The 24,105-nt window shown below is 52.5% G+C and overlaps 8 protein-coding genes across 8 annotated transcripts; 5 read left to right on the top strand and 3 right to left on the bottom strand.

Moving 5' to 3' along the window:
• Positions 1–256: 256 nt before the first annotated feature.
• On the top strand, positions 257–2,499 carry BBA_05172 (glycosyl hydrolase family 47; the record flags this gene model as incomplete). Its single annotated transcript, XM_008600269.1, has 2 exons — positions 257–1,834; positions 2,479–2,499. The coding sequence occupies 2 exons, from the start codon at positions 257–259 to the stop codon at positions 2,497–2,499; spliced, it is 1,599 nt and encodes a 532-aa protein (XP_008598491.1).
• Positions 2,500–7,891: 5,392 nt separating this feature from the next.
• BBA_05171 (MOSC domain-containing protein) lies at positions 7,892–9,036 on the bottom strand (the record flags this gene model as incomplete). Its single annotated transcript, XM_008600268.1, has 2 exons — positions 7,892–8,929; positions 9,022–9,036. 2 exons carry the CDS (start codon positions 9,034–9,036, stop codon positions 7,892–7,894), a joined length of 1,053 nt encoding a protein of 350 aa, XP_008598490.1.
• Positions 9,037–9,523: 487 nt separating this feature from the next.
• BBA_05170 (acetamidase/formamidase family protein) lies at positions 9,524–10,471 on the bottom strand (the record flags this gene model as incomplete). The annotated part of the gene is made up of 1 exon (XM_008600267.1): positions 9,524–10,471. One exon carries the CDS (start codon positions 10,469–10,471, stop codon positions 9,524–9,526), a length of 948 nt encoding a protein of 315 aa, XP_008598489.1.
• Positions 10,472–11,647: 1,176 nt separating this feature from the next.
• Positions 11,648–12,780, bottom strand: BBA_05169 (serine/threonine protein kinase; the record flags this gene model as incomplete). Its single annotated transcript, XM_008600266.1, has 3 exons — positions 11,648–12,361; positions 12,425–12,534; positions 12,597–12,780. 3 exons carry the CDS (start codon positions 12,778–12,780, stop codon positions 11,648–11,650), a joined length of 1,008 nt encoding a protein of 335 aa, XP_008598488.1.
• Positions 12,781–16,127: 3,347 nt separating this feature from the next.
• BBA_05168 (Acyl-CoA N-acyltransferase) lies at positions 16,128–17,256 on the top strand (the record flags this gene model as incomplete). Its single annotated transcript, XM_008600265.1, has 2 exons — positions 16,128–16,236; positions 16,328–17,256. 2 exons carry the CDS (start codon positions 16,128–16,130, stop codon positions 17,254–17,256), a joined length of 1,038 nt encoding a protein of 345 aa, XP_008598487.1.
• Positions 17,257–18,672: 1,416 nt separating this feature from the next.
• BBA_05167 (peptidase family M48) lies at positions 18,673–20,008 on the top strand (the record flags this gene model as incomplete). Its single annotated transcript, XM_008600264.1, has 2 exons — positions 18,673–19,578; positions 19,640–20,008. 2 exons carry the CDS (start codon positions 18,673–18,675, stop codon positions 20,006–20,008), a joined length of 1,275 nt encoding a protein of 424 aa, XP_008598486.1.
• Positions 20,009–21,291: 1,283 nt separating this feature from the next.
• BBA_05166 (uncharacterized protein) lies at positions 21,292–21,622 on the top strand (the record flags this gene model as incomplete). Its single annotated transcript, XM_008600263.1, has 2 exons — positions 21,292–21,363; positions 21,422–21,622. The coding sequence occupies 2 exons, from the start codon at positions 21,292–21,294 to the stop codon at positions 21,620–21,622; spliced, it is 273 nt and encodes a 90-aa protein (XP_008598485.1).
• A 1,333-nt stretch (positions 21,623–22,955) lies between these two features.
• BBA_05165 (RBP protein) lies at positions 22,956–23,450 on the top strand (the record flags this gene model as incomplete). Its single annotated transcript, XM_008600262.1, has 2 exons — positions 22,956–23,109; positions 23,188–23,450. 2 exons carry the CDS (start codon positions 22,956–22,958, stop codon positions 23,448–23,450), a joined length of 417 nt encoding a protein of 138 aa, XP_008598484.1.
• Between the last annotated feature and the right edge of the window lie 655 nt (positions 23,451–24,105).

Genomic DNA, 24,105 nt, shown 5'->3' with positions numbered 1-24,105 from the left:
TCTCCTAGTCTGGCAACCGCGATTCCGGCCATGATCAGCAAATGCGACCTCTGCCATCATCAAGATCCATCCGCACGCACACCGAGGCATCGCTCCGCCGCATTCTCCGCCCAATGGTGCCGTGATCAGCTGCAATCCACCTCTGACGCTGACCACATCCCTTGATTCGCCTGGCTCAATCGGTCGCCCCCCCCCCCCTCCCCCTGCCCGCTCGTGCTCGCTCTGAGCGAAACCTCGCTCTGCGGGAAAGAATACCATGGCCATACCGAGGAGGGCATCACGCCTGCTGCTGCTCACCGGAGCCGCCCTCCTGGTCTTCCTCATTGTGCGCCTGCTGCCCTCCCACGGCGGCGGCTACGTAGCCAGTCGCGTGATCCCGCAGCGGCCCAAGATCTTTGAGGGCTTCGACCCCGTCAACCCGAAGCAGTTTCATCCCGCCGCGTCCATTAAGCCCTTGCCGACTGGGACCCCGCGCACGCTGCCCCGCGTGCAGGCGCCCGACAGCGCATTCAAGCAGACGCCCGAGACCGAGAAGCGCCGTCAGGCCGTGCGTAAGACGTTTGAGCGCAGCTTCGGCGCCTACAAAAAGTATGCGTGGATGCAGGACGAGGTGACTCCCGTCACCGCGCGGGGCAAGGACACCTTTGGCGGCTGGGCCGCGACACTGGTGGACTCGCTCGATACGCTATGGATCATGGACTTCAAGGAGGAATTCAAGCAGGCTGCGGAGGCCGTCTCCCATCTCGACTGGGGCCACACCGATTCCAACGCCATCAACATCTTCGAGACTACGATCCGCCACCTCGGCGGTCTGCTGAGCGCGTACGACCTGAGCGGCGACAAGAAGCTGCTCGGCAAGGCTGTTGAGCTCGGCAACATGCTCTACGCAGGCTTCGACACGCCAAACCGCTTGCCCGGCTTTTGGCTCAACTTTCGCGAAGCCGCCAACGGTCAGCTCCTGGCCGGCACCGCAGACCCCTCTGCGTCGCCCGCCTCTCTGTGCATGGAGTTTACCCGGCTGTCGCAGCTCACCGGCGACCCGAAATACTACGACGCGACCGACCGGGTCACGCGCTTTCTCGAGCGCGTGCAAAACGACACGCTGCTGCCGGGCATGTGGCCCACGGTGCTCGACTTCCAGCACGAAGAGGCTCGCGACAGCCAATTTACGCTCGGCGCGCTCGCCGACTCGCTCTACGAGTACCTCCCCAAGATGCACGCGCTGCTCGGCGGCGTCGACGACACGTACGAGCGGCTATTCCGCGCCGCCATGAACACCGCCGAGCCGAACCTCCTCTTCCGCCCCGCGCTGCCTGGGGGCGAGGACATTCTCTTTGCCGGCGACTACCAGGCCACGGCCGCCACCAAGCTCGTCCCGCGCAGCCAGCACTTGACGTGCTTCGTCGGCGGCATGTTTGGCCTCGGCGGCAGGCTCTTTGCCAACGAGACCCAGGTCGCCATCGGCGAGAAGCTCGCCCGCGGCTGCGGCTACGCCTACGCCGCCTTTCCCACGGGTGTCATGCCCGAAATATTCACCATGATGGCCTGCGAGCGCCGCGACCTGTGCGCCTGGGACGAGCAGGTCTGGGCCAAGCACGGCGATGACAAGCTGCCCCGCGGCTTCGTCAACGCCTGGGACCCGCGGTACCTGCTCCGCCCCGAGGCCATCGAGAGCATCTTTATCCTCTACCGCATCACAGCCAATGCGGACCTGCAGGACCTAGCCTGGCAAATGTTCGAGGCCATTATGAAATCTACCACGACGCAGTACGCAAACTCGGCCATTGCAGACGTCCGCGCAGAGCAGGAGACGAGCAAGCTCGACTCGATGGAGGTATGTGTAAGAGTGCACCCAACATCCCTATCTTGTTTGAATCCTAAATTTATTTTCGAATGTGCTAACCGGGATTTTCGTCACACAGAGCTTCTGGACAGCAGAGACGTTGAAATACTTCTATCTCATCTTTTCCCCCCCAAACGTCATCAGCCTCGATGAATATGTGTTAAACACAGAGGCACACCCACTGAAACGCCCGTCTTGAGACGAGGCTGACTAAACAAGAGGCGGGAATAAATGCAATCCGTCGGAATTACGACACCCAGCGTACGGTGTGTAAGTACGACTGTGGTTATCCCATGATGACGAAAACTGCACATGGGGGATTGCCATAAATAGCTGTACGGTAACACAAAAGAGAGTACGTCACATCATTCAAGCAGACGTCCAAGCAAAAATGGTTGCCAGGTGACGCGCATGCCCGGTCCAAATGGCAGAAATGCCGTGCCATGCCTTGGCTTTAAGAAGCCACTGACGAGGCTTCTCGTTGCCTGCAGTCGGTCTAGCCGCGCTTGGAGCAAACAGTAAGCTTGGGAGCGACTGCCAAGAAAGGCCTTTTACTTCAATCAAATTTGTGCAATCCTTGATTCCTCATTTAGCAATGTGCGTTTTGAGTGCAACTTGCTTACGCCTGATCCTAGCCGTTTACCCGTGAGGCTTAGGGCTGAAGGCAACACCCATAGCACCCTAGCTTCGCACAGGCAGCCAAGACAAGTTCAAGAAACGCACGAGGGCCGTAATCACGGGTTGGATCAAACGCTCAGCATCTCAGCAGCCTGTCGTAGTGTAAAAAGTTGCTTCTATTTTCGCCTCGGCTGACGATTCTGCCTTGACAGCTGGGGTTGTTGCCGCTGTGGCGTTTGGCTCGATGTGGGCCGACTGTACAAGTGAGTATTAACCAGACCGTTGAATCGGATACGATGACGGTGCTTTCCGCAGCCTAGCCCTCCTCTCCATTGTTCCAAGCCAATCAATTAGCCGCGTCCAGGAACGCCACTCACGAATGTGGCATCTTATCGTGGGCAGTGCTTGTGACAAATCCAGCCCTCGCGGCCCTCGAACAGTAACATGCCGCGTAGGATGATCTCACCAGGTCGGCGGATGCCCGAGATAACAGACCAGGAAACGCTACTTGATGGCGAGCTGAACGTTGGATAGGAGGCGAACGGGTCATCCCGTTTTCCGTCTTAGCCGCCAACTAAAACCTTGGATGATTGCACGTATAAGCAAGCCACGTCGGCAAATTCTTGGTCAGATGACTGCTATAGACGTGAGTGCTAACCGGAAGACATACATGATTGGCATCACCGGATTCTCGGAGGATTTGACCGCTCGAGCCGGTCATGGAATCCCGTACATGGTTTCACAATTGGTGCGACCGAGTATACTTCTCAGCGCCAGGTGTCCAAGGAAACTTTCCAGCCAGTAAAAAAAATTAAAACCTTCCGACGCCTTATGCGACTTAGCTTCCGTGGTCTTAGTCTGACGGCTCGCGCCGCTCAAGGCACCGTTTATAGGACGCAATCAGCACAAGGCAGCGGCCCACAAACTGCTCGCATGCTGCTTAGATCACAGGCACACATCGCAGGTACATTTCGAGGTGAGTCAGTCAGACAATAACTGCGTAGCTTGCACGAAAGTCGAGTCCCGTTGCTGAATTTTAAGCATCCATAGCATATCCGTAGATGGCAAATAAAGATACTAAATTGTCTTTGGTTAATGGCGACTAGGTGAGCTGGTTGCGAAGCAAGCTGTGTCAACACAGCACCTGGTGGCTTGGCTGCTCCATACCGAGCCCGGTTAGCACTGACAATATGCGCTATAAGCAATTGGGTTTCCAACTTGAGAAAAATAATCTCATGGCATCTCGCAACTTACCAACCCGGGTTGGCGCGGATTCGGTCTGGAAACGGGATGCTAGTACGGAGTACGTAGCACGCCGAGGTGTCGAAAGCTCAGAATACAGCCAGCGGCTTTGCAAGGGTGCAGGCTGAGAATTACGCGGTGGTGCTTTTAACCAGGGGGCCCTATAGCTCGGGTCCATTTCGCGGCCGATCTTGCACCCGTTGGTCAGTTCACTAGTCGAGCTGGAACTTACATGTGTCAAATGGGCATAGAGCTATATTTAGCTAGAGCAGATCAAATGGATATGACACTTGAACTGCGCATGGCGCATTGGCGACAGAGAGGCTTTACGTTTGCTGGCGTCAACGGCGCAGCAGTCCACGAATGCGCAGGGGTACGACGGCGGTGTGCCAGTACTGGTGTGTACAACTTATCAAATTTGGAAGGCTCATGGAACAGGCTGTAGAAGCTTCGGCTTGCAGGGTTGACGGGATGGTGGTGGGGGTGGCCACGGCAGTGCCTTCTGGTCCTCTCGTACGACCACACCGCGGAAGCGACGGCGTTGGAGCCGGGGATTAGTTGGCTTTGTATTCGCAGGGTCAGGCGTAAGATGCTGTGCCTCGAGACGTATGCACGTAAAGATGAAAAAGGGAGCCGGGGTGTCGTGTCTCAGAGGTACGTCGTTGCTGTTTGTCCGCCTGCGAAGTGCCGTAGCCAATGAGAAGCCGGGGGCATTGCTTGTCTTGTACACGAAGAATCGACCGGCCAGCGAGATGGCATGGCAAGTGTACACGTATGTACTGCGAGGCGTGATGTATGATTTGATTGCTATTCTTTTTGTCTTGGAGATGATGATGCAGAGGGACAAAGCGAGCGAGCGTCGACAAACGCGAGGGACAGACAAGCGACCAGGTGCTGCCAGCTGGCGGTGGGCTGGCATCTGCACCAGCCCGGCAGCCCCTCCTTGCCTGCCACTCTGGCCCCACGAAATTGCCAGTAAACAACTCTGTAATCCGTACCTGGGTAGCTAAACTACTGGTAGCTAAACCCTGCTCGCCCGCTTCTTTCTGTCCGTCATGCGAGTTGCAACGCAGGTGCTCGCAGGCGTTCGCAGCCAATCTGCCAGCTGGCCAGCCTCCCTGCCTGTCAGCTGGTGAGCCAACGGCTTCCTCACACACCGGTGGCCACAACGGATTGCTCGGATCCATCATGCCATCATGCCATCATGCCATCATCAACGCCTTCCTTTTCATCCGGGACTAGCTAGCTGACAATGGCGCTCGCCTTGCCTGCTTCGCTTGGGGGCGTAACCTGCGAACAGGCATCGCTACACAATATCACATCAGCCAGCTTCGAGCCTGGCTCACAGCGTCTATTGGTCCCTCTCCACCTCGTTCTCGTTCCAGAGAGTCTGACGTACGCCATCATCAGCCAAAAGCCAAGACTCACCATGGTACCGCTGTCGATTTATTTTCCCATCCACTGTGGGCCGTCGCAAGGGTAATAAAACAAGATGCAAGGATGGTCAAACACGACTTCAGCACGCCCACAGTTCCGCGGTCGACGAACTAGCTTGCCATTTTGCCATGGTTGCTACCCAAATTGCCCTGCGCGGACAAAGTTTCGGCGGCCCCCCGGATGCCCAGTAAGGTATGTGCCAATCCATACCTTTCAAGTTCCCGTCGCAATGGCAAGAATGATTCCCAATTAAGCAAGCCAAGCATCCGACCATCCAACCATCCAAGCTGCCACCACCAGGGGCCACCACTTCCACTCACTAGTGCACACACTCTTGCAACCCACTCATAGCCACGTTTCCGGGACCATGGCCGGCCGTCTGGCCTCTTTAGGATATCCTTTTATCTCGCCCATCCATGCGGTGCGGTGAACAAGTTTCCTCGTTCAAGGCAAGGCTGCCTCTGCCTGCTTCAGCCTCTCGACCTCGTGCCAGAGCTTGTCCCGAGCAAAACTATACAAGAACCGCCTCACCTCGCCCGGGCCTTCCTCACGTACCAGACCTATACTCGCACAATTAACCTCGACTTCCTGATCCGGCGACCTGCATCTCTTTTTCGCCGCCACCATTGAGCGATTGCTTGCACACCTCCTCTCCAGCCGAGTTCTGCGATCAAAACAGTATTACAAGACCTGGTCAGTTGGCTTATTGGTAACTTGAACCACGACGCACTGTTCTCGCGCCTTGCAGCCTACGTCAGTATTTCTTCCGAACTTTTGTTGCGCCACGGCCACATACTGCTCGGGAACCCTGTTTTTTTTTTTTTTTCGTTTACTCGATATCAGACTTGTTTCACCTCGTTGATATCCTGTTGTGTCGCATGCCTTCACGCCGTTGACGGCCGATTTCTCCGGTGACAAACGCCGTGAAAACCTTCTCGCACGATCAACTGTCGACGCCTGAGTCCGACTATAAAGAGCAAGCCAAGTCAATCCATCCGTGGTCGTGACTAGCAATTTCCTCGACTTGCAAACAATTCTGCACTGCTTGCGCCATTGATACCCCCTACTCTGACTATCGAAAAATTCCAGCCTCCGTTCGCTCTACAATCTAGCAAGACCTTTACTCGACGCCATGTCTGTCTCGTGCCTACACTCTTTCACTCTGATCAAATCAGACAGCACATTGATGCAATGGATCTGCCACTTTTGCCGCTCTGGTCCCAGCTATATGATCTATGAGTGCGCATACTGCAAGCTGCATCTCTGCCGCATGTGCACCGACAACGCCTGAGACTCTGCCCTTGCAGGCCGATATGAATGGTCAAACCACTACCAACCATATACAAAAGTCATACACACCGTGCTGATATATACTTTATGCCGGGCCAAGAGCTTGGGTCTTTGCGCTCGTTGCTATTGTCTCAGATGGCCCTATACCCTACTCCGTCCTGGTAGTTGCTTCGAGCTGGATAGTGCAGGGTCTCCTCAGTTTTCTGTTATTTGGTCTATCAATTGGCGCTTGTTTTGTTTTCTGAGACATGGGCTCAGATTTTTTATAGAGCTTAGCTTTTGCTACAGTCAGGCCCACGCAGGGTCTCATGTTTGACATAGAAATGATAGATTGGGTTATTTAGCATTGATCTGCAAACACAAGCCATGGCTCGAGCCGCTCTGCTTGCTCCAGCTCAATAAACGAGATTGCTTGTTCGAATCTCTGCGGATTTTGCAAGTGCCTCGTGTTTAAATTCCTCGCATAGCTCAAACATACTATACACTGGCATGTTGCACGGGCTGGGGTAAAACGGCAGAAACGCCCTACGCACAATCTGAGACAATCGGCTTGTATCTGCCCCTCACCAACCTTCTAGAAGGACTCTAGAAGAGGGGGTGGCTGGGCAACACAAGAGGCTTGACGGATCCAAAGACCATCGCACACATCATGCTTGTTTGCCAGGCTCCCACCACACATGGTCCTTGCCATCAACACGTCTACCAAGCGGACAGAGCATACAACATTCCTCCCCCCCTCTCCCGACCCCTTTTCCCCCTCATCTATGTAGACTATTACGGGTGACGCAACTCTGTTTTGCTGCTCTCCCCTTTTTTGTAGCACCCGCCTAAACGCACATCTCAACTGGGCGATTGTTGCGATTTTGATGTGGTGGTGCCTGGGTCGTCCCCCCCCCCTACCTCTAACCCTGCGGCCGAAACCAATGGGAAGTCGTTCCAGTCTGCCTGATTTTCTCGTGAATAGCCATTTCTAGAATGTCGCACCAGCAAATCACGGGGCTTCAAAGGGCACCCCTCAGGTCGATTTTCTACGAGAGCGGGGGGAATGGGGAGGAAATGAGACATGGCAAACGTGCTTGTTGTGTCATGTCATTGCTGGTAAGTCATTCTCGCCAGTCTCTTTTTTTTTTTTGGAGGAGGATTGGACTGCAGAATTAAGGCATGATCCCATTGGCAAATTGACATGGGTTTTTTAAAGTGAGCTTCGCGTATCACGTTGTAGAAGGTGATGGATTACAGCGTCGAGCGTGAATGCTATTTCGGCGCGCCGACAGTGAAGCCACGGCACCGGTGCTCGAATGCTGGCAACATGGAATCACTTTGTCACGAGTGCCCCCCTGCTTGCAAAACAAAGTCATCATTGGTATCTAACATGAGCATGTGTTGAGCAAGGGAAACCCATTGCGTTTGAAGACAAAGATTCAACCCAACATCATAAGCTTCCGCAGCCCCAGCCCTTTTTCACGCGTAGCGGTAATATCTGCCAGGGTCGTCCTTCTTGGGTTTCATCGGCCAGTCCCAGCGCGGCCGCTCCTCCGTGCGCCTCGTCACGGCCACGTCGTCGCCCACCGCGACGCGCAGCCTCTCCACGCCGTCGTCCAGGAAGCCGTAGCGCCCAAACGCCGGCGCGTACGGCGAGCCCGCATCGACGCGGCGGTCCCTCATCAGCACCTTGAGTATGGTCCCTTGCTCCTCGCCGGGAGCCCCGTAGCGGCCCTTTGCATAGTCCACGTTGAGCGAGGTGCAGCGGTTGCAGAGCTTGGTGAGGAGTAGCGCCGGCGCGCCGTTGATGGACAGCGCCGCCCAAAAGTCCTCGTCCCACTCCGCCTCGCCGTCGACGACAATGTTGGGCCGAAATTTCATCATGTCCACCTCGCCGCTCGCGACGCGCGCCCGCACGCTGCGCAGCGACGCCTCGGTGGCGATGAGCAGCGGCGCGCAATCGGTAAAGGTGAGCCAGTCGGGATCCTCCTCCTCTCGCCTCCCGGCGACGTAGCCGGAGAGGGATGAGAGCCAGCCCTTTTGCGGCGCGGGCTCCTCCGGCGGGGGATTGCGCGGGGAAAAGGTGCCGAGGATGGGACGGCGCTGCTGGCCAATGTAGAGAAGCGTCGTCTCGAACCCGAAGCAGGCCGTGAACCAGTCGTCATATTTCTGGCCCATGCGATATGCCAGAACGCGGCTCTGGTGAAGATTCATGTCAGCTCTCTCGAGCCCGTCCGTTTCGGGTTCGACTGGAAACTCCAGCACCGTGTCTTGAAGCTCGTGGTATCCCGTCACGGGCTCCTTTGGGCGGACATATCTGACGCGGATATGATGGTTGACAATATCTTGCTGAAAGAGAGCGCATTCGGCATGCTCCGACATTTGCACTTTGATCAACTCTCCATCGGCGCCCAAGCGGCACACCATGAATGTACGATCATATTGCAGTCCTTGGCCTCCAACTTCTGTCGTGTCGAGACGGATGCCGCAGAGTCCCTTGACTGGATAGATGTAGAGCTGCGCGTTGTATATAGCCCACTTGGTTAGCGCGAGCGAAGGGAACACGACGACGCCGCAGCAAGGAATTGCATGCTAAAAAACAGACTCACGGCCGTGACTTTCATGTTTGGATCTATTTTTGGGACTCGTGTTCTTGTTGGTGCTAGTTGGAAAGGATGAGAAGTCGGCTTCAGGACGTTTTTGATGACTGCATAGCCACATGTGTCTACGGCGGGGCAGATGCCCAACTTGCGTTAAAACACATCACATGCCCGACAGAAGGCGCATGCGAAATACATCGCAAGAAAGGATATCCGAAGACTGCTATGGGCTCTGGCTGCGCTGACATTGAATTACTATATCCCGAATATAGTCTGAATTTTTTGAGTTGCAAAGGCTTTCGAATGGAACGATGTTAGAGTATGGCCAGCCCATAAGTGCTTAGCCTAGTATCAAGTGCGGGTGAATGTAAGAACTTTTGCAAAGATTCAGAATTATATATTACCAATATACTGCTTCATGTAGGCTCATTCTGACTCACTGCCTTGTTGTCTGTCATCTGTTTACACCAGCAACCTATCAAGTTTTGACCAAGCCATCCATCCTCTCTACTCATCCCACAAAGATGCCGAGCGGAATCGTACAGACGACGCCATAGTGCGGCATGTCGACCGCCTGCGCAATCTTCAAGTCGCCCGCCACCGAGCACAGCATGTACGCCTCGGCCCTCTCCAGGCCCTTTTCCGCGCCGAGCCACTCAATCGCCGCGCGCACCGCCTTGCGGGCCGCCTCGCGCAAGTCGGGATCTATACCCATGACGGCGTACTCTTGCCCGCGGTCCGCGTACGGCTGCACCCCCCGCCGCGTGACAAAGTGCGGCGACCGCACCCACGGCCTGTCCTTTTCGAGGGTGAAGCGCAGACGCGCGCGCATCGGCGTTTCAATCGCCGTGCCGCAGACCTCGCCGTCGCCCTGCGCGGCGTGGCCGTCGCCGCAGCTAAAGAGCGCTCCGGCGGTCTGCACGGGCAGGTACAGGGTGGCGCCCTCGGTCAGGTGCTTGCAGTCCATGTTGCCGCCCCAGTCGTAGGGCGGGATCGTGGACAGCGGCTCGTCGGTGGGCGGCGCCAGGCCCATGACGCCGAGAAAGGGCCTAAAGGGGATGCGGATGCCCCTCTTGAACTCGGCGTACCCTTGCTCGGCGGCGCGGCCGAGGTCCCAAATCTTGAGCGACGCCTCGGGGAACTCGTCGCTCAGCAGGCCAAAGCCGGGAATGATGGCGGTCCAGCCGTACGCGCCGGGCTGGAGCTCGAGAATGTCGACGCGGAGCACGTCGCCGGGCTCGGCGCCCTCGACGGCCACGGGGCCGAAGCCGGGGTCCATGGTGCCAAAGTCGAGGTTGCCGAGGATGGTGGCCTGGTTTTCGGGCGTAATCTGATTATTGCCGCCATCGCGCAGGTCAAACGTCACCTCGTCGCCCGAGGACACGGTAAGAGCGGGCGCCAGATTGCGCGACCACTTGAAGTGGATGCTGCTCTGGGTGATGTGCGGTGGGTGCGTCATGGCGAGATGCAGATCCGAACTAGCAGATGATGCCACGTAGAGACTCCAGCTGGTGATAGGCGGGCGACACAGCCGAGGGGACAAAGATGAGCTGTGACGTTGAAAAATCGGGCGCATGTGTAGTGCAAATGGGCCTAAATTGAGAAACGTTTCTACGATGTTTACCCTGTTATAGCACGACTCAGTATATGGTAGTTTCAACTTTTATAACCCCACCTGAGATAGTTCCTAATAATAAAGCAGAAGCCAAGCCCGTCGATGGGATAGTTGCTACTTGTCCCACGAGCGATTTAAAGAGTACATCTACGAGAATACACACCTTCTCGCACAGCTTTAGAACTGATGGCCGGCAAGATATAAATTATTAGGAAACATCAACCTTGCTCACAATATTATTTGCGGGGATGGTAATTGGTCGAGAGCCAAGTCCAGCGTACCTACTAGTCATGGATCCAGTTCGAGAAGCAGGCATCAGGCCCTGACATCCCTGAGACCAACTGAAGACGGGAATAATCCTGTAGTTATATCCCCGATTTGGCTTTCAAACGGTCGTCATGCTGACCTCGTCATCTTCACTCTCCCTCCGTTCAGAGAGCAATGCAGCTCATACATTGCCCCTTTGATTGACGGCCGGTCTGCGTACTGTATCGGCGAGAAGCACCATGTAGCGCCGTCATGTCCGTCACAGTAGCCAAACAAGGCGTGACAAACCTTGTTTATAGAGGGACGCACAGGGTGACGGAACAAGGCGAAACGTCATACGCACGAGCGCTATGCGCCAGGTCTTACCCCGCCCGCCTTGTATCCTCAGCCCAACTAGTTTTTGGCCGCTGCCGCTAGTCGGCCATGATCGCGGGGCCTATCCCAACAGTCTTCCTTGTATACAAACTACTACCTTCCTTCGTGATCTTTGTACCCAGGTCTACTTTCGAATTACTTCGGCTTAGTTTCTCGGACGTGAAATTGTCTCAAACACAAGGAGAGGCACGAGACAGCACGGCAGCCGAAGTGAGTGTGATGAGATCATTTCCTCCACACGTATACACCTCAGCGACTGCTTGTACGCCCAAGGGAGCTTTCACCTTGCGCATTCTAAAGTCTATAGGTAATACGCTACGTATCGTGGCAGTCTTCTATCAAACAGCAAATATGCAATTTGAAAAGCCAATTCCTTTGTCATCTCGCGTCAAATGGCCACAGCTTGTCCGCCTTTTCCACTGTCAAGCCCTCGCTATCCGACTCGAGTTCTCTAGCCGTCTCTATCCATTGGTCGTACACTGCGCGATGCGCATCTTTTGCAGCCTCCCACTGAGCGTTGGAAACCCACCCGTCCGAGTCTGTATAGAGCGCAGATCTTAACCATGATTTAAGTCTTTGAACCGTCTCAAAATCCTCGTAGTTTTGAGCATGCTCCTTCAGTTCCTGTTCAGTCGCAGAAAAGGGGCACGCGCCCTGCAGCCCTAACTCTGTCCAGCGAGCAGAAAGCTCGATTAATTCTTGGTGAAATGCTGCAGCACTGTCCCTCCAGGACGTGTGACAATAGTGAAAGACTCGAAACAGAGACGAGTCGAGTCGTCTTGCATCGAGCACCTTGGGAATGAGCCCCTTCATGTACACATCGTATGTCTGATAGCAGATCAAAGCATCTTTCCGCTCTCGCTCCCGCATCTCCGGTGACTTTTGTTCCGACAGGCCGCTCTCCGGCATTTCTTCCTCTGGTTCCTCGGGAGGTGCAGCGAAATCAGGCGTCTCGTTGGCATAAATAAACGCAGGCTCAACGCTTGTTGATTGCCAGTCTATCAGGCCAGTAATTATGGTAGGATCGTCGGCTGACACGAAGATATTCCTCATGTGGAAATCGGGATGGAGTAGGGTAGGAGCAGCAGCGCCCTGCACCCGTGTGTCTTCAACCAACATCCGCATCACTTGTTGGCTGGCTTTGATTAAACGCACATGTTCTTCAACGGACCCTTGGTGAGGGAGAGAATGGGTGATGGGTTTCTTGGGCAAACGCGAGAAGCCAGTCTCAATCAAGCCTTGACAATAGCTTGTAAGATTTTCCCCTACATGTTACCGTTTTCTGTCAGCGCTGCGGGTGAGAGAGGGTAGACTATCTCGAACTCACAGGGACCGCAGTTGGTGCTGGGGCGGCCGTAGAGTTCGGGTTCACCGGGATTTTGGTTCCATAAGACTGAATTGCAGTTCGGTCCGATACAGTATTCATGATCCAAGGGAATCTTCAAGTTCGACTCTATTGGCGCATTCGAGAAGTAGAGACTGCCGTAGGCTGGAAAATTCAAGGATGCCATCTTTTTCATTGCCAGAGAAAGCGTCTTTGTGCACCGCATATGTTGTAATGAATCCATCGTTGGCCATATCTGGGGTAGCTGAACACCCTTCGCATGCTCCTGGATGATATACTCTGCGCCTACTGGATTTGAGGCATCGTCGTTCCAGTCTAGTATTTTCGGTATTGGAAGCTCAGTTTTGGTTTGCACTGTATGAAACAAAGCACAGATTAGTGAGTATTGTGACTGAATATGTAAGGGTCGTGACGTGTGGATCAAGCCTACGATATGTCACCGTTGCGACTTCTGAATTGGTCGTTAATCCCGGTGGGCCAGCAATGCTAGTTGGCAATCTCGCCACGACGTAGGAGCCATTGTTCATTGTCAAGATAAAGACTTTGTTAAAACCGCCTTCTCGCTTTTCATGTTTGATGACCTTGGTCGCTCCTGGGCAAGCGCGAATTGCCTTATCACAGAGTGCTGAGAAGTCGAACTTAATATGACGAGAGTTTCGCTGAAGTGCGTCCCGATGAAGCCATCTCCTCACTAGTATAAGAATAAAGGCTGTGGTCTAAAGCGTAGCGTCAGCAAAGGCCCCTACGAGCGCTTAGCTTTAGACTCCATGGTTGTACTAGCCTTGGGAGGGGTCTTCTGAATGTGTCCCGGGCCCTTGGGGAAGGTGGTCATCGGGCAAGGGGCGCGACGAAGCCATATTGCGCCGAGCGGTGCGGCCACGCCGTAGCAACAGTGTTGCTGGCCGTGGAAATATCAATTGCCTCCAGACACAAAGCATGATTCAGATTGCCACCCTAACCGAATCAGAGCTCTGCAATGACTCCGATTCATGGCAAGGTGTAGAGTCTTGTTTGAATCAACTGTGGGTAGGTATGACCTGAGCTGTGTCGCTGCAAGAATGCGGGATCCACACCGTTTTCGACGGTTTTCGACGCCTTATAACCTAATCATTACATCCGTTTATCATCCTCTACAGACTGGCCTCTTCACGACTTTCATCAGTGAGCCCAAGCACTACTCGTGATAAATCAGTAGCCCTGATAATTCATGGGCGGGTGAGGCTAAATCATTGCGCTGCTATCAGTATATCGATGGGTCCACGAGGATCGAAATCGCACGGCGACAAGCGGTTGTATTTGGTTGGCCCTGTATGGTTGAAAATGGAGCTGGGGACGGGAGCTTGGTCTATTGGTGAAAGCCGTAGCGTAGCCATTAGGGCCGCTCTCAAGGCGATCCATCATCTCTGCTCTGGGGTTTCCTCACTACAAGCTAATAGTTCTAACTTTGTGCTAACATTGATTTCTGTTGCTGTTTTTGCTACTTGAATACGCGCTTTCTGGGGCGTCTCGAGTACGGCAGTCAATGATTTAAAGTTACAACATGAAACAGGTTCAATGTGAAAAAGCACTCTTCCCTCTCGCGCGCGATCCCGCATCCCTCAGCCACCGCGGTCTGGACCTTTCTTTCCCTGGTATACAGTGGAATGTGAAATAGACTAAGGAACGCCCCGAGTCATCGCCACTTTTATAACGAAAACGGCTTATTAATTCGCACATTTAAATCGCCCACTGCAGATGCTTGGCCAACGTGACGATGACCTGCAGCCTGGCCAGTAAGGTCTATCCTTATCCTAAAGTAACTACTACTGAAGTTGATCAAGTGACAAAAATTGCAGTTCATAGTGAGACTCTCAAACAAAGCTATAAGGCTGATGCAAAGCACGGCAGCCCTTGTTTTACGAGGGGGTTCTTTTGAAACAGTGATGGCGCGGCCTTGTGGAACGAATCGCTATTTAGGTCGAGAGTTGGCTGAGCTTACCCATGCTGATCGCTCGAAGCAAAGTTTGATCGGCATCCACATGGATGTTGTGCTATCACGGAAAGGTCGGTAATCAGATGGCATACGCAAGAGATTTCAGCGGCAGATGTGTGAATGGACAACGGGAGCCTGTGCGTGTTGCTCGAGGGGGGGCAGGCGAGTAATGCCAGCCAACGGATAAGGTAGTGGCGGTCACGGCCGATGCAGGTGCAGCACACGCGCGACGTGGACAATACCAGATATCGGTTGAGATATATATATCTTTTATCTTGGTCATGTCAGATTGTAGCACATGATTTTCAAAGCTGTTATCTTTTGCACAGCAGACCAACTTCAACTTGTGCCATTGTCGATTGTCAGTAATACTTACCTCTCAGCCTCTCAACTCTCTGCCAAACACCTCCCCCAGCCTCCACCGAAAAAGTCCACTGAAAAGCCCACCAAAGTGACGCCACCGCTTGTTCACCTGTCAACTGTCAGTTATTACTGGTAAGCGACGCAACCAAGAGTTAATAAGGGTCTTCGGGAATGGGGTACAGTAGTTATTATGCAGCTCAGTTGTATAATTTACTCCTCCCTCCCGTGCCGTGTTGGCAAAGAGAAACAACGGCCCAACTAAAAAAAGCCACTTGCTCCGTGTCGTGTGTGCATCATCAACCCGGGCCCAACGAATCGTTGGTAGACGCCCGAGCAACAAGCCACCCAACTCGTACGGATAAAGGACGCACACTTTTACTTTCTGTCTCTTTTCTTCCGTTATATTCTGATTCGTAGACCTTTGGTTCGTAGGCCCGACTTCGTTGCCTGTGCACATGGTCTTTGAAAAGGCCCGGCTTCCCCTCCTCGGCGACGACACGCACGAGACCAAGCCCTGTGCATTGCAGCAACAGTTAAACCAGCCAACCATTTGCCCTTGGTTGACGTTTAGTCAAAAAGCTTGCTTCTCGGGTTAATCTGTACACGTATTGATACGATCTTATCCCCGTCTGGTCCGTTGCGCGTCAGCCAGTGTTTCGGCGTTTGCCTCGTTTGACGTTGGCCAGCCTGTGACTGCACCAAGAAGAAAAATAAGCTTGTGCTTGACAGTTGACCACTTTTTTTTTTCCCTCTCTGTTTGCCCGCACCCGACCACACATTTTCAACCAGCCAACCATCTCAACGCTCAACTTGGCTTTTTTTTTCTTTTTCATCTTCATCTTCTGCTATTTCTGTTTCTATTCTTTTTTGCTTTCACGACGACTATTATACCCATCTCTTCGCTTTTCTTGCTGTGTTGCCCCAGTTACCTGCTACTACTGGCTCGCCTCTCTTGCAGTTGATGATACCCTTGTTTCGAATCGCTCCAGACAAAACATCCTCCTACCGTCTCGCTTCCGCCCTCTCTCTCGCCTCGGACCTCCCGACACCCTGTCGATAACAACGCTCATATAATCGTTTTAATCTATGCCCCACCTCATTCATATCTTTCGATCTGGCTCCCTCTTTTTCTTTCGCGAGGTCCCGGCTACTGCATTCTCGACAGCTACACGCCCACCATGGATGACAGAGGGACCCCAAGGGTCCGCGAGCTCGACCTGCGCGAATGCAAGGTCTGCTATAACGTTGACGGGATCAATGTTGTCAGAGGTCTCAAATGTAGTACCGGTATGTCTTTTTAACGCAATTCTTTTGCTTTCGGCCAAAGCTGTACACCGGGTCCCTCTCTCTCCGCGCCAATCGACTAACATGGCTCCAGCCTTCTTCACTTTCCTACGAGCCAACCTCGCCCTGAGCTCTTCCACGATGGGCTCGCCCGCGAACACGCCTCAGTTCGACCCAATTAGCGCTCCCGTCGGCTCGATCCATTCCGAATACATTGTCTCGCCCGCCACCACTGCTTCTCTCACCACTACACCCAAGCCACCATCGAGCTCCGACGTCACACCCGATCTCGTGCCCCTCGACGACATCCCTGAGCTTTCGCTTGACCTGCTTCGGACCCCAGATGAGCAGAGAGAGGGTCTCGAGCTTCTCGCTGAGACTGTCGCCGGCATGCGCACCCCCGCCACCGTCACCGTCATGTCGCACCCGAGCTGCCTCGTGCCCTTTACCACCCTACTCTCCGTCATATACTACACGCGCTACACCATCCCGGGCCACTTCAAAATCACTGCCTTCTGCACCTACGGCTCTGTATTCATCTACATCTTCCTGATATGGTTCCTTGCCCGCCCCTACAAAACCTTTGCCAAAGATGTGAACCGCGTCTGGCTCGATGAGGAGGGCCCCGACCGCGATATCATGGTCGGTGCCCGCGGCAAGGACAAGAAGCTCGCCGGGGTCCTTGTCCTGCGCCTCAGCCCCAAGCTCGGTCCCTCCGGCGGCCGTCGTCGCACACGCAGCCTTTCCTTCAAGGGCGGGCGCGGCCTCATCCGCGCCTGGGCCGTCCGCCGCAAGGCCCGCGGCCGCGGCGTCGGCAAGGAGCTGCTCCAGGAGGCGGTCCGCATCACCAGAGACCGCTGCGGAAAGGATGCCGATGTCGGCTTTGTCAAGAACCACGCCCACAGCCGGCTCATCTTCCACAACATGTTTCACAGCTTCTTTCATAAGGTCGAGGCTGGCGCCGACAAGGCGCTGCGCACGGCTGTAGGCCAGTGGTCTGCGACGAGAAAGAAGAGAAAATAAGTATACGTCGGAGCAATTTGGATATGATTTTTTTTTTGTTTTTTTTTATACATGACGCGCAGAATTTTGGATACTGCATGATACCCAGCATAGCATGGAATAACCGTCGCGGCTTGGTGCCGAGCGGGTCGGGACCGACGTAATTCCAAGATGATTCATTGATTTTACCAACTTAATGAGAAAGTGAACTAAGAGATCACCAAGAATGTACTTGACTCATTATCAAGCATGTCGTTCGCTATGAGACGCTGACCCAACAAGCGGTACGCCGTTACGCAAGCTTTATTTCGACCGCAAGCAATGGGCCTTGTTAGCTCCTGGCCTCTGTCCACACTTCAAAGCACTTGTTCCTCCTCTAGCTCTGAACTATATTTTAAGCTGAAGGACATGCTGCACTTGATTACCAGCGATACCGCCCTGAGTCTATGAGATATGCGATTACTGTGCCATCACCGAGTCCGGAAAAGTGTTTATTCGTCTTGCAAAGGCATGATGGAGACTTGGAGATGCTTGTGTCAGACTAGTAGAGCGCCGTCACTCGGTCACGCCGCTGTTAATCGGAGCACTTGAATGGTCTGCGGAAATATCCTGAAATCGCAGGGGTCACTACGGCTGCGAGCAACTGTTCCATCTTTGACTTGGATAAACCGAGTACCACTCTCTGCTACTCCCGGATTCCCGAATATGTGCTAGGCGGGAAGCACCGCTGTCGCCCGCTACAAATATCCGCCGCACATCTGTAGGAGTGACAGCCAGCCAATATCGAATAATTTCCCCCGCTCCAATAAAGGAACGACGTTGACGAAAGAGCAGACGTAGAAACTATGCAAAGGGATATACATCCCAACACGCGCACAAGCGTTCGGCTTCGACTAGCCGAAAATCCTGCAGAGCTATTCGTAGCTGCTCGTAAGGTCAATAACAGCCACACATTTCGGCTGTATGTCGGCGATCCTTCGGAGAATTGAATAGCATGTAAACAAGTTGGCCAACAAAAGAGACGCTTTCTGCTCTTGCCCATGCTTCTCCGTCTACCACTTCGTTCACATGTATAATATATTGTGGGCAGGGCGCGGCACTGGTATTACCTACCACATCAGATATACGCGCTGCTTGCTACGCAATTGACGCTCAATAGAGGCGGGTAATGAAACCACACCAGGCGCAGCGGCAGCAGATGCACGCAGTGCTATAGTAGGCGCTCAACCTTTTATAGCAAACCCACAACTGGTAGGATTGCATTTACACAGCCAACACGCGTTTTTACGTAATTCGCCCAGGTGCGCTTATAATTGGCCATTGAAAATGAGTAGTTGGCAGCCTTTTTTCTCTATAAGAGCCCCTCTTACTCTGACTTCTATCCCTTTGGGATACTTGATTACCTACCATCTTGGACAACGTGAACTACATGTGACAATGACTGTTCCATGGAAAGCTCTTGTCTTGCTAATCTCTTTTTGCCACTTTGTCTTTGAATCATGGCTTACCTTGCGCCAGATGCGCGCCCTTCGAGAGACTAAGGTGCCTCCCCTACTCGCCGACAAGCTTGATCAGGATACCGTTACCAAGTCCCATTCATACAAGCAAGCCAAGGCTAGATTGAGTCTTGCTCGCGGTTTATGGGGGCAATTTATCAATGCGATGATCATATACTTTGATGCGCTGCCATGGTTGTGGAATACTACCGGCAGCCTACTCGACGGATCAACTCTGGCTGTCGCCACCAACACCAACCGCTCCATCCTTTTCGCTCTTTGTTACATGTGGTTTTCTGATTGTGTATATCTTCCTTTCCGGATATACGACACTTTTGTTGTGGAAGATGTGTTTGGCTTCAATAGGCAAACACCAGGTCTATTCTTTTGTGATTTCATCAAGATTCAGGCCTTGAATTCCGCTATACTCGCCCCATCCTTGGCCCTCTTCCTCGAAATCACCGCCAGGACAGGAAAGCACTTTGCCTTGTATGTCTGGCTCGGAGCGGCGGCCGTCCAGGCACTCGTCATCACGTTGGACCCCATCTTGTTCACGCCGCTGTTCATCTCGTTGCGGCCACTGTCAGAGGAAAGCCGCCTTGTTCATCAAGTCCAAGCTCTGGCCGCCAAGGTGGGATTCCCATTGCACCGCATGTATGTTTCCGACGACAGCAAGCGAAGCGCACACTCCAATGCATACTTCTACGGTTTTCCTTGGCAGATGCAGATTGTGGTGCAGGACACGCTCTTTCAAAAAGCAAGCACCAATGAGATTCTAGCAATTATAACCCATGAGCTCGGTCATTGGAAGTATCAACACAGTAGCAAACTCTTCCTCATCCAACAGGTATTATATTGAAATCCCTTCTTTGTCGGCATGGGGTCGCAGTCATACTAACCCCATGTAGGTGAATCTCTTTGTAATATTCCTCTCTTTTGCAGCCTTTGCTGGCCGTTCCGATCTCTACCACTCTTTCGGCTTTCATTCGGATACGCCTCTCATTGCGGGATTCGTTCTGTTCTACAAGGTGCTTCTGCCAGTCAACTCACTTTTGCAGCTGCTCCACAATGCTGTCTGCCGTGGATTTGAATTTACTGCCGACCGGTTTGCAAAAGACTCAGGACAGGGTCATGAACTTGCGCGTGCCTTGATATCGCTCCAGGCTCAGAATCTTGGGGGAGTCCATAATGATTACCTATACGCCTGCTACCACCACAGCCACCCTGGCCTGGTTGAGCGTCTCTCGCACCTCGGTATTAAACAGAAGCTCAAATGAGTTCTCTAGATGTAAGTCAGCGTTCCGGATGATGTACCTCGTATGTGCGGCGCAGGGCTCGGGCCATGTTACGTCGGCATATTCTGCGGGGAAAGAGGCGGCAGGTCGGCGTTCTGCCCCCCCCCCGTGTGGTGCACTCGAAAGACCTTGGAAATCATCCTTCATCACACACAGATCGTTGACCTCGATGGCATAGAGCATGTTTCCATGGCGCAAGACTATAGAGTCGGGGTTAGCATTTTGCAGCGGGTTCACTTACACACGGCTACATGGCACACACAAGTCAGGTTTGCTTAGGCTTTATACTCCCCAGCTAGGAATTTATTTCTTGATCATTCTCTACTATTTATCGACATGTGTAGTCGAATACGATTTTATACGCTTCAACAGGTAAAGTTTGCAAGGGCCGCAGAAGGATTTTGGTGACGCACCACCAAGTACACCGATTGCCGAACTGCATTTGCGGTGAGCGACCCGAACGCGGTCCTATACCAGTCGATTGAAGTTGGAATGAATATATGTTGTTTTACGCCCAAATGAAGTTGCCAACATAATTACACGCTATGCGTGGATTCTGCGATAATGAACTAGTTTGATGGTCGAGACCAGCGGTATGGTCCAGGCCCTCCAATGCCAACATGAAAGACAGTGCCGACCGTGGTCTTCGTTTCGTCATATGTTTTCATGCCTGCTCATATGGTCAACTGTTCTTTGCTTGTTCAATGTCACATATTGACGCCCGCCTCCTAGTCGTTCGCCGTGTTCCTGTTGCCTGCCTTTCCAGTTCTCGTCGACCGAGGGCTCGCCTCTGGCTCAGCTGTTGCCTTGATCAGCTCCCGGCTCTCTTCTTTTCTACACCATCGCCTAGAGATTTTTTCTTCTTTTTCTTAAGCCGCTGTTTATTACTCGCGATCCACTTACTACCTCCACCTGCTGCGTCTCCTAGTGGCGCAGTTGTCGTCGTCTACTATTGCCCTTCCTTTCCAATCTTGCCAGCGAAAATGGCTTTGCGGTGTCTGACGTACTACTTTGGTGTACATAACATTCCAGTCGATTTTATTCTTTGTAAAAAGGCAAGATTGTTGGTCAAAAGCAGTGACGTAGAGATGACGGCAAGCATGCGCACCTAGGACGACGAGGTGATGCTACGATTGAGACCATATTCGCCACCACGTGCCTCTTGCGCCTATATAGGCATACAGCTGAAAAAGAAATGTGAGAAGGAAACCAAATCTTTTCTTTACCACAAAAAACACCCAAGTCAACACAATTCAGCAAAAATCATGAGTGGTATCACTGACGAAGCGGCCCTCGAGGCTCATGACCTCGTTGATGCCGAAGACCGCATGCAGCAGGTATTATCATGATCCATGACTTCCTTCTAATTAATAAACACTAATAAATGGCTTTTAGGAAAGAGATAAGAGGGAGAGCATTAGCTCTCAGCAGAGCACTGGATCAAACGAAAGTGCCCCAGACCCTAATAAAGGCAAGATGGGCAGCATGGGCAGCATGGGCAGCATGGGCAGCATGGGCAACAAGGGCAACACGGGCAATCAGAAGCCATCGCTGCTTGACAGAGGAAAAGAAGCACTGGGTTTAAATAGCCAGTAATTTCTGAGTTGCCAGACTTGTATTTTAATGCGGTCTCTCTAGCAACCGCGCTCTTCCTGGGCAAAGATTGGCCGTGAACCCAGAAAAGGTCTGGTACAATGAATGGTTATTAATTGAAACTTCAATCTCAAGATACCAAGGGTCGTATGTAACGAAGTGAGCTAATCTTGAGAATCGTAGATTTCTGCATACCTTGCGCACATGTTTGCGAATCTCGCCAAAGTTAGCAATGCCCTACAAAGCGATAAAGCTTCAAGATTGAATTCAAAATTTCTGCAGCATTGGCTGTGTATCGCCCGTCCGCCAACTGGGCTTAGATGAGTCAGTTGTCTTCTTAAAGATATGATTAGAGAGCTGCAGCATTCTATCATGAATCAGCACGTAGATTCGGTGATTACATTTGCAATGATTTACTCTGTCGACCAGGGCCAACTGCTGCAAGTCTCAGAGCTTTCTGTAGCATGTTTGCTATGTATGACACGCCAAAAGTGAAGGTCCCATTGAGTCAACGTTGTACACACTGCGACCATGCTCCAGCCATTCATGGCTTATTTTTGCCGCGTTTCAAAGTGGCTGCGGGCAGGTATACTTTGCAAGTATGGAGAAGTGTGGTTTCGCCAATGACAACTTTAGCTACCTGTCAGCTACAAGTTGAGCACCTGACCTCTGTGAAACGGTCTCAGAATAGCCCCCAATCAAAATGCCAGCTTTACGTGTGATGGATGTTCCTTGTGCTGAACAGATATTCATTCCCCGGAGCTGCGTGCGCGGCAAGTGGCTCGTAGAGTCTGACTCCTGCTCTGTGCTGTTGAGTGTGTAAAAGAGACGTAGCCCAGTTGTGATACCAATATTGCGTCCGACACTTTGTGGGCCAGTCAATGTATGCCATTGCTCTTCTTAAACATGAGCTCGGCGAATGGCGCTCCGATGGTTCTGATGATGAGGGCGATCCGCAGCCCGTTTTTCACTTGAGCTATTGTGCCGATTCAATTAGAAGAGAGGAGGCTGGTCGCGCTGAAGACAACCAAACTGAAGTGAGACCAATATAACGCCATGCCGCAGCTGAACCAGGCTCGGTCACGTTGCTAGAGCTTGCATGACCAAGACTCAATGTACCGTAACGGGTGATGCTTGCCTTTGTAGCAGACAAGATGGGTATAAAAAGCAGCCGGCCTCGGCATATTCTGCCCGTCGCAACCCAGACAGCTTTTGCCATCATTGAGTCTAACTTCTATCCCTCATGTTTCATTTGTCATTATTTCTATTATAAAAAGCATACGCAAAAATTAGGATTATTTCCTAGTAAGCTCTCAAAGTTTACAAGTTCATAGCTATGGACTTCACCAACGTGCCCCGGCATCATCTCTCCATGGACGAACCACTATTAGTGTCCGAGATTGTCACAGCCAACAATGGCGGCAAGGCCTATCACTGGGCTCTCACTGACACCGAGCGCGCTCACATAGCCAACTTGCTCAACGTTGACGGTAAAATTTTTTTAGAAAATATAGAAGCGCCTCTTGCATTTTGACGCTCCTCGGGCTAATTTTGCGAGAGCTAACTAGCTACGGAATTGGCTGTCAAGGGCACCATTATGAATCGGGAACGCTCTACATGCAATGGATGTGGAAAGCAATCTGGTCTGGATGATCTAGTGCACAATGCGCTGCACGCAGGTATTCACTCGGCGCCATTCATGGCAAATGTTTTAGCGAATGGGCCAAAAGGGCCAGAGGAGATTCCTCCTCATGAACTGACTTGCTCACGCTGCGCCACCAAGCATGAGGGCTCGTTTGGCTATGGTAGGGTTCATTGGAAGACTTTCTAAGATAAGGTTTTCTTTTTTTTTTCTTTTTTTGCCCAGTGACGGCAATGCGATGATGGTTTCGATTAAGAGACGGCATTACTGAGTTGCGCAGAGTGGGTGGTCAACGTCAGTCATAGTTCGGTCTGTCAACTTGATGAGGGTCATGTAATTGTTTCGCAGCAGCTATTCTTCATCTTGATCATCTATCCATTAGCTTTCACATGCACAGCAGCAAACGAATGCATCATATTCCAGATTAGCTACGCCGCTAATAAGCGTCGTCAGTCAGGCTATTTAGTCATCGCTGCTGTATACAGGCGAAAAAAATGATGAAAGCGGGATAGAAAAGGGCGCGTGAATAGTCTTCTCAAGCCAACTTCCAGAAACATGATTAGCGTAGCTACTGAGTGGCCACGATGGATGATGTTGCGCGTTCAAGTTCCTGCCGTCGAGGACGCGCCGGTAAAGAGAACAGGAGCCTACTACAAGCACTTCAAGACCATGCACAGGCCGACACTTTCGTCCATTATGAAATAGAGTCAAACGCCTGCATTTATTACAAGGCGAGTAATGAGGCTCTTGGTAAAGTTCAAAGACCTCATGATTTGATTCTTCATATTCCAGTACGACAGGCTGTCCAGAAAAGCAATGATTCAGCGAGTATATCTATTCGCAC

This window comes from Beauveria bassiana, assembly GCF_000280675.1.
Source record: "Beauveria bassiana ARSEF 2860 unplaced genomic scaffold BBA_S00013, whole genome shotgun sequence".
In the NCBI taxonomy this organism is placed as follows: Eukaryota; Fungi; Ascomycota; class Sordariomycetes; order Hypocreales; family Cordycipitaceae; genus Beauveria; species Beauveria bassiana.
The sequence above is the reverse complement of the archived record's forward strand: the minus strand, read 5'-3'. Positions and strand labels throughout refer to the sequence as shown.